Source organism: Chiloscyllium plagiosum, unplaced genomic scaffold (assembly GCF_037043375.1).
Source record: "Chiloscyllium plagiosum isolate Xiang-an unplaced genomic scaffold, Cpla_swu_hap1 HiC_scaffold_1, whole genome shotgun sequence".
NCBI classification, from domain to species: domain Eukaryota; kingdom Metazoa; phylum Chordata; class Chondrichthyes; order Orectolobiformes; family Hemiscylliidae; genus Chiloscyllium; species Chiloscyllium plagiosum.
The window spans coordinates 22,528,383-22,542,549 of NW_028270139.1; the positions used below are offsets into that span (position 1 = coordinate 22,528,383).

Consider the following 14,167-nt stretch of genomic DNA (forward strand, 5'->3'; position numbering starts at 1 on the left):
AGGAAACATGATCTTTGTACAAAGCCTTCATAATTTTTAAAACCTTCATTAAGCCTTATCTCAGCCTTCTTTTTTCAAATGACCGATAACCCTTTCCTGATGTGCATACTCATGAATTTATAGTATCATCATTGTAAATCTTCTTTGTACTTTCTCCCACACCTTGATATTTTATAATATAATGACTTGAACCGCAAGTAGTACTGAATGTGCAACTGTCCCAGGATTTGATATAGGTTTAGCATAACATCACTTGTGTTCAATTCTACCCCTCTAGAAATATAAACTAGTGTTTGGTTCCCTTTTATGACCATGCTAATCACTGTCACAATCTTTCATTATTGTGTATTTGTACTCTGAGATCCCCTTATTCCTCTACAGGCATCTTCCATGTGACCTCCCTATTCGTCCTACCAAAATGTACAACCTCACATTTATCTGCATTGAATTTCATTTGGCAATTATTTGCTGACAATTCCACCGTCAGGCAATTGTCCGTGTGGAGTTTGCATGTTCTCCCTGTGTCTACATTGGTTTCCTTCGGGTGCTGTGGCTTCCTCTCACAGTTCACAGATGTGCAGGTTAGGTGGATTGGCAATGCTAAATTGCCCATACTGTCCAGGGATGTGTAGGTTAGGTGAATTAGCCATGGGAATTGCCAGGTTATGGGGACAGAGACGGGTGGGATTCTTTTTGGAGGGTTGGTGTGGATTCGATCAGCCGAATGGCCAGCTGCTACACTGTAGGGGATTCTATTATTCTATGACTCAGTAAGTTTATCACTGTCCTCCTGTTAAGGGGTTGCAGACCTTCTCAGAATTGGCAATCCTCCCACCTTGATAGCATTTATGAATTTAGAAATTGCACTTTAGGTTCCAAAGTATAAACTGTTAATGCAAATTGTGAATAGCAGTGATCCTTGTAGGAAACAACTTTCTGTCTTTTATCACTCTGTTTTCTATATGTACAATTACCAAATTGAAGTAACTCTGCAAATTACTCATTTAACTCTCAGCACAAAGGGTACATTGTAGTTTTGAAACCCTAAAACGGGAAGAATGCAGTTGGCAAGGTGTATTTTTTTTAAAAGGTCTTACGTGCAAGACGTTATTAGTGCTAGTGAACTGAACACACTCTCCTTTCAAGTTAGGTAAAGAATCATGGAGTCACTGCACAGAAATCAGCTACCAAGTCTATGCCAGAATTTCTTTAGACCGTGAGCGCTAAGGGGAAACCAGTAGGTTCTATCCATTTGTAGAATGCATTTGAAGAGTGCCCCACAAGAAGCTAATACACAAAATTAGGGCCCATGGATTGGAGGTAATGTGCCAGCATGAATTGAGATTGATTCATGGACAGAACTTAAACAGTTGGAATAAACAGGATACTGTTAGTTTTACAAGCTATATTTAGGAGGACTCAGTGATTTAAAATTGATATTAATAACTTAGATGATCAAATTGAGTTTTATCCAAATTTATCCAAGTTTGCAGATGAGACAAAGTTTTATGGGAAAGTAAGAGAAGGATGGAAAGAGGCCGCAGAGGGATAGAAATAGGTTGGGTACGTTGGCAAGAATGTTGCACTCATTGAGACAGTGTGATGTTATCCACATTGATAAAAAAACAAGAAATATTGAAGGACTTTGGATAGGGTACATAGTCAAAGTCTTTTCCCTGGGATCGGGGAGTCCAGAACTAGAGGGCATAAGTTTAGGGTGAGAGGGGAAAGATATAAAAGAGATCTACAGGGCACTTTTTCACACAGAGGGCGGTACATTTATGGAATGAGCTGTCAGAGGAAGTGGTGGAGGCTGGTACAATTGCAACATTTAAGAGGCATTTGGATGGTTATATGAATAGGAAGGGTTTGGAGGGATACATGCCGGGTGCTGGCAGGTGGGACTAGATTGAGTTGGGATATCTGGTCGGCATGGACGGGTTGGACCGAAGGGTCTGTTTCCGTGCTGTACATCTCTATGACTCTATGACTTCAAAATGTGTGCCCTTGCACATGAATCACAGACAATTAACATTCAAGATCAGCAAGCAATTAGCATATTAGTATTTCTTGCAAAAGGATTAGACTAAATAAATCTTACTACAATCATAGAGGCCACTAGTGAGGAAACAGCTGGAGTACTGTGGGCAGTTTGTGTCCCGGGAGAGAGTGCAATCAAAGTTTACTAGACCGGTTCCTGGGACGAGGGGAATTACCAGTATAGAGCGGTTGAGTGGACCAGGCTCATACTTCCTAGAATTTCGAAGAATAAGAGCTAATGAAACATGAAAAGTTGTTAAGAGGTTCGATGGGGTATAGCAAGCACTGAGATAATACTTGTGGATCTAAATCACGATCAGTGAATATGGAGTTGGCCACTTAGGAATTCTTTGAACTTGCAATTCCACAGATTGTGATACTCAGCTGTTGACTAAATTAAATACAGTGGTCAAACAATTTATGGATATTTAGGGCAATAGGGTTGTGGGATCGTGCAGAAAGATGTCGTTGAGGTAGGAGAACAGCCATGGTCTTACTCAATGATAGTGCAGGTTCAGTGAACGTAATGACCAGTCCCTATATCTAATGTTCACATGCATTATCTTGCTTGTTACCACCCTCCTACTGCTGTCCATATCTGGTAACATTACTTCTTCAAAAAAAGCCATCACATACTTTTTTTTAAACAAATTTATAAACTCTTATTTAAATTATGGTTTGTGACCACTAAATCCACATTCTAATTATCCTTTGTGTAAGGGGGGGGGGGGCTTACCTTAAACTTGCACACTCTTTCTCCTCTCTTGTTATTTACTACCCTGAGGAACACCTGCTGAGATCTCCTGGCACTTTCAACAACCCCAACCATTGAGGTATGATTCCAATCAGTGGAGAGTTTTCCCCCTCATTCCACTGACTAGTTTTACGAGGGCTCCCTCATTCTACACTTGGCCAAATGCGACCTTGAGGTCTAATTAAAGTTCCAATACTAGCTTGCTATGACAGTTGCGTGCAATCAACTATCGTTACATTTAGACTGAGTGGGCCTGAAAATAACAAACTAGTGCTCCAAGAAGACTGGGAGCAAGAGTTAAAGGGGACCTGTGCATATATTTAAAATAGAAACTGTGGGCACTATGGATTATGAAGTCCATAAATGACCATTATAGAAATCAATAAACAAAAGATTTGCAGTAAAAAAATAAGACATGAGGAGGAAGGCATAATTAAAAACAGAGCTGCAAGGAATTACTATTAAAACAGTATTACTTAGGGAAGAGATTATATGAGGAGCAATATAAAAATGTAAACAGTAGAAGTTATAGTCATAAAATAAAGATATAAACAGATTATTAAAAAAAAAGATAAACCTTGGGACTAAAAGTAAACAGTAAGAGTTGAACTCAAACAATTGGAGAATCCATGCAGTTGCTATTCTTTCTTAATGTTTCTCTCTGGTCATCTTCTGGAATGACCCAATTCCACTATGTGGTTGTCTGTTCCATTGTCCTGTTTTTGAGTGGTGCATGTAACACCCCAGCAAATTATTTGCTCTTCCAATGTCAACTATAGTTACCTTTGTCCTCTCTCCCTGTACTCAGTTAATGCTCAGCTGTGGCTATGACACTCACCACTGTTATGCAGCACAACCCTCCCCTCCATGCCCAAATACCCCTCCACCCTCAATCCCCTCTGGTTCCAGCTGGCAGGGGGTTCCAGGTGGTAGTCAGTAGACTTATTCTGACGGTTTGGTTATGTAAATAGGTGGGTGGGGATTGACTTGTTTCTTTTGTGCTTGTTGGTAGTAGCCCTGCTGCATATTCCTGAAGTATAGGATTGCTCTGATTTTCATAGAATTAACTTCACTGCCCTTAATGGAAAGGAAATCAGGCGAACAGCTAATCCAACATAGCTAATTTTCTGCCTTCAGTACAAAGTTATTCCCCACCTCCCCTGGCTTATCTTAACACTGGTTCTGGAAGAGCAACCTCAACCATAGGCTTTGACATACCAGTAATTTCAGGGATGAAAATGTGTTGCTGGAAAAGCGCAGCAGGTCAGGCAGCATCCAAGGAGCAGGAGAATCGACGTTTCGGGCATGAGCCCTTCTTCAGGAATGAGGAAAGTGTGTCCAGCAGGCTAAGATAAAAAGTAGGGAGGAGGGACTTGGGGGAGGGGCATTGGACATGCGATAGGTGGAAGGAGGTCAAGGTGAGGGTGATAGGCCGGAGTGGGGGTGGGGGCGGAGAGGTCAGGAAGAAAATTGCAGGTTAGGAAGGCGGTGCTGAGTTCAAGGGATTTGACTGAGACAAGGTGGGGGGAGGGGAAATGAGGAAACTGGAGAAATCTGAGTTCATCCCTTGTGGTTGGAGGGTTCCTAGGCGGAAGATGAGGCGCTCTTCCTCCAACCGTCGTGTTGCTATGGTCTGGCGATGGAGGAGTCCAAGGACCTGCATGTCCTTGGTGGAGTGGGAGGGAGAGTTGAAGTGTTGAGCCACGGGGTGGTTGGGTTGGTTGGTCCGGGTGTCCCAGAGGTGTTCTCTGAAACGTTCCGCAAGTAGGCGGCCTGTCTCCCCAATATAGAGGAGGCCACACCGGGTGCAGCGGATGCAGTAAATGATGTGTGTGGAGGTGCAGGTGAATTTGTGGCGGATATGGAAGGATCCCTTGGGGCCTTGGAGGGAAGTAAGGGGGGGAGGTGTGCGTGCAAGTTTTGCATTTCTTGCGGTTACAGGGGAAGGTGCCAGGAGTGGAGGTTGAGTTGGTGTGGAGTGTGGACCTGACGAGGGAGTCACGGAGAGATTAGTCTTTTCGGAACGCTGATAGGGGAGGGGAGGGAAATATATCCCTGGTGGTGGGGTCCGTTTGGAAGTGGCGGAAATGACGACGGATGATACGATGTACATGGAGGTTGGTGGGGTGGTAGGTGAGGACCAGTGGGGTTCTGTCCTGGTGGCGATTGGAGGGGCGGGGCTCAAGGGCGGAGGAGATGCAGTGGAGGGCATCGTCGATCATGTCTGGGGGGAAATTGCTGTCTTTGAAGAAGGAGGCCATCTGGGTTGTATGTTATTGGAACTGGTCCTCCTGGGAGCAGATGCGGCGGAGACGAAGGAATTGGGAATATGGGATGGTATTTTTAACAGGGGGCAGGGTGGGAGGAGGTGTAGTCTACGTAGCTGTGGGAGTTGGTCGGTTTATAGTAAATGTCCGTGTTGATTCGGTCGCCCGAGATAGAAATGGAAAGGTCGAGGGAGGGGAGGGAGGAGTCTGAGACGGTCCAGGTAAATTTGAGGTCGGGGTGGAAGGTGTTGGTAAAGTGGATGAACTGTTCAACCCCCTCATGGGAGCACGAGGCTGCGCCGATACAGTCATCGATGTAGCGGAGGAAAAGGTGGGGGGTGGTGCCAGTGTAGCTGCGGAAGATGGACTGTTCCACATATCCTACGAAGAGGCAGGCATAGCTGCGGCCCATGGCTACTCCTTTGGTTTGGAGGAAGTGGGAGGATTGGAAAGAGAAGTTGTTCAGGGTGAGGACCAGTTCAGTCAGTCTGAGGAGGGTGTCAGTGGAAGGGTACTGGTTGGCACGGCGGGAAAGGAAGAAGCAGAGGGCTTTGAGTCCTTCGTGATGGGGGATGGAGGTGTACAGGGACTGGATGTCCATGGTGAAGATAAGGCGTTGGGGACCGGGGAAGCGTAAGTCACGGAGGAGGTGGAGGGCGTGGGTGGTGTCCCGAACGTAGGTGGGGAGTTCTTGGACTAAGGGGGACTAGATCGTGTCGAGGTATGCAGAGATGAGTTCGGTGGGGCAGGAGCAGGCTGAGACAAGGCCGGGGCAGTCAAGTTTGTGGATTTTGGGCAGGAGGTAGAAACGGGCGGTGCGGGGTTGTGGGAGGCAGTGGATGGGAGATCCCCTGAGGTGATGAGGTTCTGGATGGTCTGGGAGATGATGGTTTGGTGGTAGGGGGTGGGGTCATGGTCAAGGGGGCAGTAGGAGGAGGTGTCCGCGAGCTGGTGTTTAGTCTCGGCGGTGTAAAGGTCGGTGCGCCAAACTACTACCGCGCCTCCCTTGTCTGCCGGTCTTCGTAGGATATGTGGAATGGGCACCCACATGGGCCCCAGCTATGCCTGCCTCTTCGTAGGATATTTGGAATGCGAATCCCCTCAGTTATTTCAGGGAGGCAATTTGTTTAATGTCAAACATTCAGGTAGTTTTGTGACAAGTTCTTAAGCTCACTAAAATCTTTTCCAAATTTCAGCCAAGACACTACATTTACCACAGACTAAATCTCAAATAGCTCATATCTTAGATCCCAAGATTTTATTTTCTGAAAGGAATTGATCTAACTTGTAAATGAATGAATTGATATGATATACTTTCACTGTCCCCCTCGGAAATCTGTTGCTGGAAGGACTGGAGCATTTTGAAGCCCAACAATGGCGAATTGAAGAGAAATTTAAAGGAGTTTATAAAATATGCCATAATCTAAAATAATACCATACCACTAGACATTCCACATGACAACAAATACCCCACATACATAAAGTCTGTAGATCCTGATGGGCTTCATTAGCCATCTTTGGATGGAATACAATCATCATTGCATGTGAGGGATAGCCAACAGGGAGTTCACAGCACAGATTGATTACTCACTCAGAAATACTGGGCAGAATTTTATAGGGATCTGAGAGATGTGACTACAAAATGTGGGGCAGAACTGGGTAATGGATGTGGCAATACCTATTGAGATGACGATCATTTCACTCTTTTTCAGTGCTTTTCACAAGCAGCATGGAGAATACCAGTTGATAGTGACCAACACTTAGAATCACAGAAGTCCTACAAAGTGGAACCAAGTCATTCAGCCCACCGAGTTCACACTGATCTTCTGAACAGCATCCCACCTAAACCTATCCCTTAACCTATCCCCATAACCTTCCATTTCCCATGGCTAATCATCTAGCCTGCACATCCCTGAACACTAAGAGTAATTTAGCATGGCCAATTCAACTAACCTGCACATCTTTGGATTGTGGGAGTAAACCAGAACACCCAGAGGAAACCCACGCAGATACAGGGAGAATGTGCAATTGCCACACAGTCACCCAAGGATGGAATTGAACCGGGTCCCTGGCACTGTGAGGTAGCAGTGCTAACCACTGAGCCACCTTGCCACCCTAAACACAGGACCTCTCACATGTCTATAACGTACAAATCCCTAAACGAGAATCATACCCCTAGATACCTTAACCCACTTGTTAAAACCCTTCCCAAAAGCAACGAGGGGCAGGCAATAAATGCTTGCTTGCCAGTGATGCTCATTTCCTATGAATGAATAAAAAAACAGACTCCCATCTTACCAAACAAGCTAGCATTAGGAAAATGTGACAAGGAAACTAAAGCACACGGTGGATTCAGCTTGCTGTTGGCTCTGAATGACCTTGATTGGACACTGGTAACAATATCTCTCAGCATGTGTCATGGGCATCATGCATCTTATGTCCATAAATATTGGCATCTGGCATTCCACACTGTAAGAACCCTCATGGGCCATTTCTCATTCACTTAGAGTACACTTCTGCACTTCAATGCTACAACTTGGGTTGCACTGGCAACTTTCATTGTAATGCTGCTGCAAGGACACTGTGCATTCAGGGACATCCATCCAGTTCACGGACTGGACCAGGTTGCATCTTCAGTCTTTTCACTCAATCACTTGTTCTGACCCTACCTGGATGTGTACAGCATCCTGCCTTGTCTTATCTGCTTTACTCCTCAGCCTGAGATGCACGCTCACATTCCTGCTGTGCCATTTAATGCAGAATTAAAGCCTGGCATAAAGGAAAGATCCTTGCCACAGTTATTAGCATGTCTCTATAAAGATAAGGGTAAACCTTTGCTTAGGGGCATCAGCTAGTAAATCAAAGGCAGCAATGTCAGTCCAGATCCTGCTTATGTTAGGCAGAGTTAAGATCCTGGCTTTATAAAGGGTGACGAGCTGAATGAGCAGAGCACCACCCTCTCGGCCCTACAGTCGGCTGTTTTGCTCTGGAATGAGAGAGAAGCAGGTATTATGGAAAATGAAAGTGGGTGGCACAGCCACTCCTGTTGGCGGAGTTGGGGAGGTTGCCAAGCGAGTGAGTAGGCAGCACAGAGGGCGTGCAGGGTTAGTCATGTTGGGGGTTAGGTGGGTATCAGCAAGTGAGAGGTGATGCTACAGGCATTAATGAAAATGTTAGAGCATAAGTCTTGGCAGATGAGTTCACTGGCAGCGTTAGAGTGAGAGGTATCCAAAGGAAGACAATGGCATTAACACTTCTGATGGAAGAGAATGGCACTAACACTTCCCAAAGCACTGGTCATTCCTCTGGACTGTAACTGGTTTAACCCGGGTGGCAACGTAGACCAGGTTGCATAGTTTCATGTCGTACTGTCCACTGCTGGACCTGGGAAAGAGCAAGTCCCATGCCAATCAGCGATACCTCCAGGACTTTGACCACAAAGTGGGGAGCTGATGCTATGTCTGGGACAAATGTCAGGAACTGTGCAGAGCACCTGGTAACTGGAAAACAGCCGTCAAAAGTTGGTATTGGCTAAAGAGATGCCGAGTTCTTATAGCAATTGTGCTAAGAGGGGGCAGAAATTGGACACAAGATACAACATAGGGATGGGCATGTGGTAATTAAAGAGGCAAGTTTGGTTAGCTATGGCAAACAAATTGTGCTAGGCTTCATAGTGCGGACCCCTCCAAAAAGACCTGATGCAACTCAAACTAAAATCAGGCGTAGACTGATTTTAAATTTAACATCTTTTTGAAGCATATCATCTGGTTCTACTACTCTGGACAAGGTGACTTCAAGTGTTATGTTATAGAATGAAAAAAACTTGAATTCTCAAAATGAAATGAGTTTATACTGCTTCCTTAAAGAGTAACTGTGTTTTGTATTGCGTTCTGTGCTTTAAAATGGTGTCTCATAGACTTAAACCATAATATTAGCTGGAGTATAAAATGAGTGGAGAGTTTAGAGAAATAGAGTACCGCCAATGTACAAAAATGAATCAATTCAGCTAAAAATGAAACACAAGATCGATAAAACACTAATCGCACACCTTTTAGGTCATCCTCATTCTGTTCTATATTTTCCTCTACAGCAGGTAGCGGTGGATAATTCAAGTCCTCTTTAAACATTTCTAAGTGCTTTCCATTCAGAAATATATCAATCTGCAAAATAATAACGTTATAAGTTATAAAAAGTCTAAATTATCACAGGCTGAAGATACTTCAAGGTTGATTAGGTGGGCGCTACTCTCAAAAAGGAGCACTGCCCATAAGAAATGCAGTTGGCAACCACCATTTTATATTTTTTGTGATGCTTTTTTAACTGCACATTAAATGTGCAGCTATAACATGGAAGCTAGCTATGATATGAACACACTTATGCTTTATCCAGGCTAAAGGAAAATGTCAAATTGAGAGACTCGAAAATGCTACAATCCTTTCAAAATAATATTAATTTACTTTGCCAAGAAAATGAAGTGATATATTTGGTTGGGAGCATATGTGTTGAATGTTGGCATTTTAAAGGCTGCGCAAGAATTCAGTCCTGTGAATACTTGTGAAAAAACCTTCGAAAATGTGAGGACATTTTAACAAAACAATTACTGAAGAAAGTGGAATCCTGACTTTAATAAGTGGAGGCATACATTACAAAACTTAGGAAGTATTGTAAAACCTTTAGAAACTACTAGTTTGGTTCTGATGGGAGTGCTGTGTCCAATTCTAGGCATCACACTTTTAGGAAGAGGAAATACTTTGGAGTGGGTACAGAGGAAACTTACTAGAAAGGCTCCAGGCATGAGGGATTAGAGTTATCTGGATAGACTGGAGAAGCTGGGTTTGTTCTCCAGCATGGAAGGTTACCAGGAACTTTGATAGAGATATTTAAAATCATAAAGGGTTTATTTAGAATAAATACAGATAAAACTATTCCCAGTGGCTGATAGGTCAATAGCTATAGGAAAGATTTGAAGTGTTTGGCAAAAAAAATCAGAGAAGCTGTCTCAGCCAATGAGTGGTTAGGATTTGGAATACCCTGCCTGATAAGGTCATAGATATAACAGCAATTTTGAAAGGGGAATTGGATAAATAATTGAATGAGAAAAAACTGCACTGATATGAGGAAAGAGTGAATGAGTATCACTGGAAAGACAAGATAGAAAATAATGCTATCTAAGTTGACATTGATGACAATAAATGAAACAAAAAAAACCTTAATAGATAGCATAGTTAAACTTCCAAAAATAGCAATATTCAAAAATAACACGCAACATTCTAGAATAAATTGATCAATTCTATTTTTAGGTAGAAGGCACAGAATCCAGTGATGAGAACACACTACGTGTGAAACAGAAGCATGGGGGGTCAAATATGGGGCAAGAGGAGGAGCACTAATTAGCATAAAAAAGACTTATATTAGAGGGAAGCTCCTTATATATCCTTAATGAACAATTTGAATACTCACTGGTAAATATAAATGAGGCAGGGTTATTGTTTTGGATGCCAGTTGACTAACAGCTGTAAATTCATCCCAAACTTGTTGCTGCTTTACCAAATATTTTTGATTTCAAGTTTCCTCCTCAAAAATATTGGCATTTTGCCAAATGTAAAATCAGTCATAAACCAAAACAACTGATTCTATTTTAGAATCAAATTCTTTAAAAAACAATTTTGCTTTCAACAAATCACTTGACATATTTAATCGTAGTACAACTTGATTAATACAGTAAAAGCTATAAGAAAATTACAGAAAAATAAGCTGTGCCAATGCATCCCTGCAGCTGACTCAATTTTAAACAACTTCTAACAAATATACAAAACTATTTGCTAGTTATATTGTACAATTGCAGTTAGTTTTAGTAAATCAAAAATTATGTATTCAAAAGCTTTTATGATGTTCCTGTTAGTGCTCATATGCTCCCCCCGCACACATACCCCCAAAAAAGCTTAATTTATAAACCCCATTCACAGCCCACAAATGTGTTTAATTAACAGAAGTTAGCAATGGCAATTAATACCTTCTTCAGTTGTGTGGGTGAGACCTATTTCTATCACAATTTTTTTAAACCCTGGACATAAAAGTGAAGTTAAATGCAAATTGTATCTAAAATCCCTGAGGTTTTGCACCAGTTATGCTAATGTTGGGCAAATTGTGCCGAATTATCAAGCGCGGTCAAGGGGAAACCCAAGGCCACAAAGCTTTAACTCATTATATTTTGACTCGGAGTTGAACATACTGAATGCTCAAATAATCTAAAATTGCATCTTAAGTCAGAATTTATATGAAAAAAAGCCCCAAATTATACACAATTCACAAAATGCCAAGTCGCAAGGTAGATTTAATTTGGCTGTGCAGAGTAAAACTGTTTCTCTATGCATTTGAGAATGTAACACATTTACTATACCGCAACATTCTGTTTTGGATGTAAAAAGAAGAACGGCTTCAGAACAGGAGACCTATGAATAAATAAAAAGAACATTTAGAGTTGGTTTATAACAACTTATGAAAGTATAATTTGTACAATGGCTTAATTACAAGAAAACATGCAGGAACCCCTTCCTTAGTCGACCTAATCTTCTTCAGCACCTACAATGGAAAATACCAAAGTGAATCCATTTACAACTACACTTTCAAAATCCCAACTTTCTAGCCTTTGGTCTTCCAATCTTTACAACATCTATCAATTTGCTCACCTTTAAGTCTTTAGTCCCCAATAAAACAACTACTCTCTCTCACCCTGGTCATTCATCTTGGTACAATTCTCACCTCTTGTCTCCTCAGGCCAATGGATGCAGATTTGAATGGATATGGCAGACAACTGATTCAGCCACTCACAGATCTGTCAGGAGAAACTGCTCACACTTCCAGGATTGTCCTGTGATGCATTCCTTTCTCCACTGTATATGGTTTTCTTAAACCTCCCATCCCATCTCTCTCCCACACATCTCCAAGAGTAAGTGCGAAGAGCCCAAAAACTTCTTTGGCTCTAAGATTGAACACATCTGATTAGATATCTCTACTAGATCTTTGCTTCTCTTCCCTTAGACAGCCAAGCCAAACTTCCTTTTAAAAAAAACCCACCCTTACCTCAAAATCACACTGACCACTAGTTTCTCTTTTACATCCTCCTTTACCCTCTCTGAGCTTATCTTATCTGTGAGTCCTGATCCTTCAATCTTATCATCACTAAACCACTGACCACGTAATTTCCCTACCTGAATCATATTTAACTGCTACTGTTATTCGTTCTCTCACCTCAGACATTGTTGCTTTCTCCTTCAAATCTGTCATAATCTCTCATCTCTCCCCAAGAAAACAACTCTGAGCCTGCAAACTACCACCCCACATACAATCTTCTTTCCCTCTTCAAAGTATTTGAATGCCTGTCACCTTCTGGATTACCTCCCCAAGACTATATGCTTGAACTTTTCCAACCAGGGTTTGACCCTTTCATTGTTGTGAATGGCTCACAATGACATCTTGTGTTACTGTGACAAAGGTTAACCTTTCACTTTCACATCCTATCTGCTGCCTTTGACACTATCCTCCTTCCCATGACTCTCTAGCATCTAGCTGGGTGAGACTGCACTTATCTGGTTGCATACTTAACCATGTAATTATAGCCAAGGAATTTCCTGCAACGTTACCATTGATACCCTCTCATATTCTCATGTACATTCTACTTCTTGGCAATATTTTCGGAAAGCACAACATCAGTTTTCAGTTTTACACTGGCAATCATTCAGCTCTACTTTTCTTAGTTCTTTCACTGTCTCCAGTCAGGCTGCTTGCCTGATGTAAAATAAAACCAGGAACTGCAGATGCTGTAGACCTGAAAGAAAAACAGAAAAGCTGGCAAAACTCAGCAGGTCTAGCAGTATCTGTAGGAAGAAAGCAGAGTTAACATTTTGAGTCCAGTGACACTTTATCAGATGCTGCCAGGTCTGCTGGGTTTCACCAACAGTTTCGGTTTTTGTTGCTTATTTTTATTTTGAGGGCCAAACAAGCGGAATTAAATATTAGGAATGGCAAAGCCATTATTTTTACACCCTGCTGTATACTTTATTCCTTATCACCTATCAGTATCCCTCTTTGTAGTAACTGTCTGAGGTTGAACCACACTGTTCACAGTCTTGGTGCCATAGTTATGCTTCCAAACACATATCTGCCATCTCAATAATCACTTCCAAAATAAATCATCTGACTCTGCATCCACTTTAGCTCTCTGTTGCTAAAACCTTTATCCAAGAATTTGATACCTCTAGCATTAAATATTCCAATGCACTCTTGGCCAGCCTCTCATATTCTAAACTTCGTAAACGTCAGGTAATCCAGAACCACTCTATCAGCTTTACATTTGCTAAGTCCTGTTCACCCATTACCTAATATGCACACTGACCCATACCTGGTTCAGCAATGCTTCAATTATGAACTTCTCTTCATTGTTTTCTACAGCTTCACTCCTTTTTATTCCTTGCAATCTGCTTCAATTCCAGAATGCTCTGACATATCTGTCCTCCTTCAATTCTGGCCTGAGCATCCCTGATTTTAACCACACCACTCAAGGATCGTGTGCCTTTAGCTGCCAAGGTACTATACTCTCTTCAAATCCCTATGCCTCTATAGTTCTTTCCTCCTTTAAGCTGCTTCTCAGAACCAACGTGTTGACTAAGGTTTGCTCTTCTTTACTAATATCTCTCAACTGGTCAATATGAACGTTTGCTTTATAATTCCTTGTGAAGCACATTGACATGTTTTATTATGTTAAAAGGCACAATGTCAATATTTGGACTGGTTTCCCAATGATACAACTAATTAAGGCAGCAGAAGATCCATATTGACCAGAAGATCTCAATTCAAAGTTCACTTTACCAGTCAGCTCATCTGACAGGATACTGTGCACTATTTTTAAAGTGAGATCAAAATTTAGTATGTTCTTCTATGCGATGGTTGAGTTCCTGTGCAACTCCGCATTATAGAAAAATTGCACTTTAGAAATAGCGCTAAAAGAGTTGGCGATATAATCATGTCACAACCAACACGTTTTAAAAGTTTGTGCTTTAGAAACAGTGCCCCAATTTGTCAATCGCATTATAGTGAACTCATGTTA

General features: G+C 42.1%; 1 protein-coding gene across 2 annotated transcripts in view; it reads right to left on the reverse strand.

The window, feature by feature from the left end:
- Nucleotides 1-14,167, reverse strand: part of LOC122553709 (uncharacterized) — a 161,105-nt gene that overhangs the window by 23,140 nt on the left and 123,798 nt on the right. For both annotated transcript variants that reach the window (XM_087980907.1, XM_087980858.1), the window contains exons 15-16: nucleotides 11,462-11,513; nucleotides 9,110-9,221 (exon numbers count right to left, since the gene is read on the reverse strand). In XM_087980907.1, coding sequence (XP_087837033.1) covers nucleotides 9,110-9,221; nucleotides 11,462-11,513 — 164 coding nt within the window. The remainder of the gene's footprint in view (nucleotides 1-9,109; nucleotides 9,222-11,461; nucleotides 11,514-14,167) is intronic.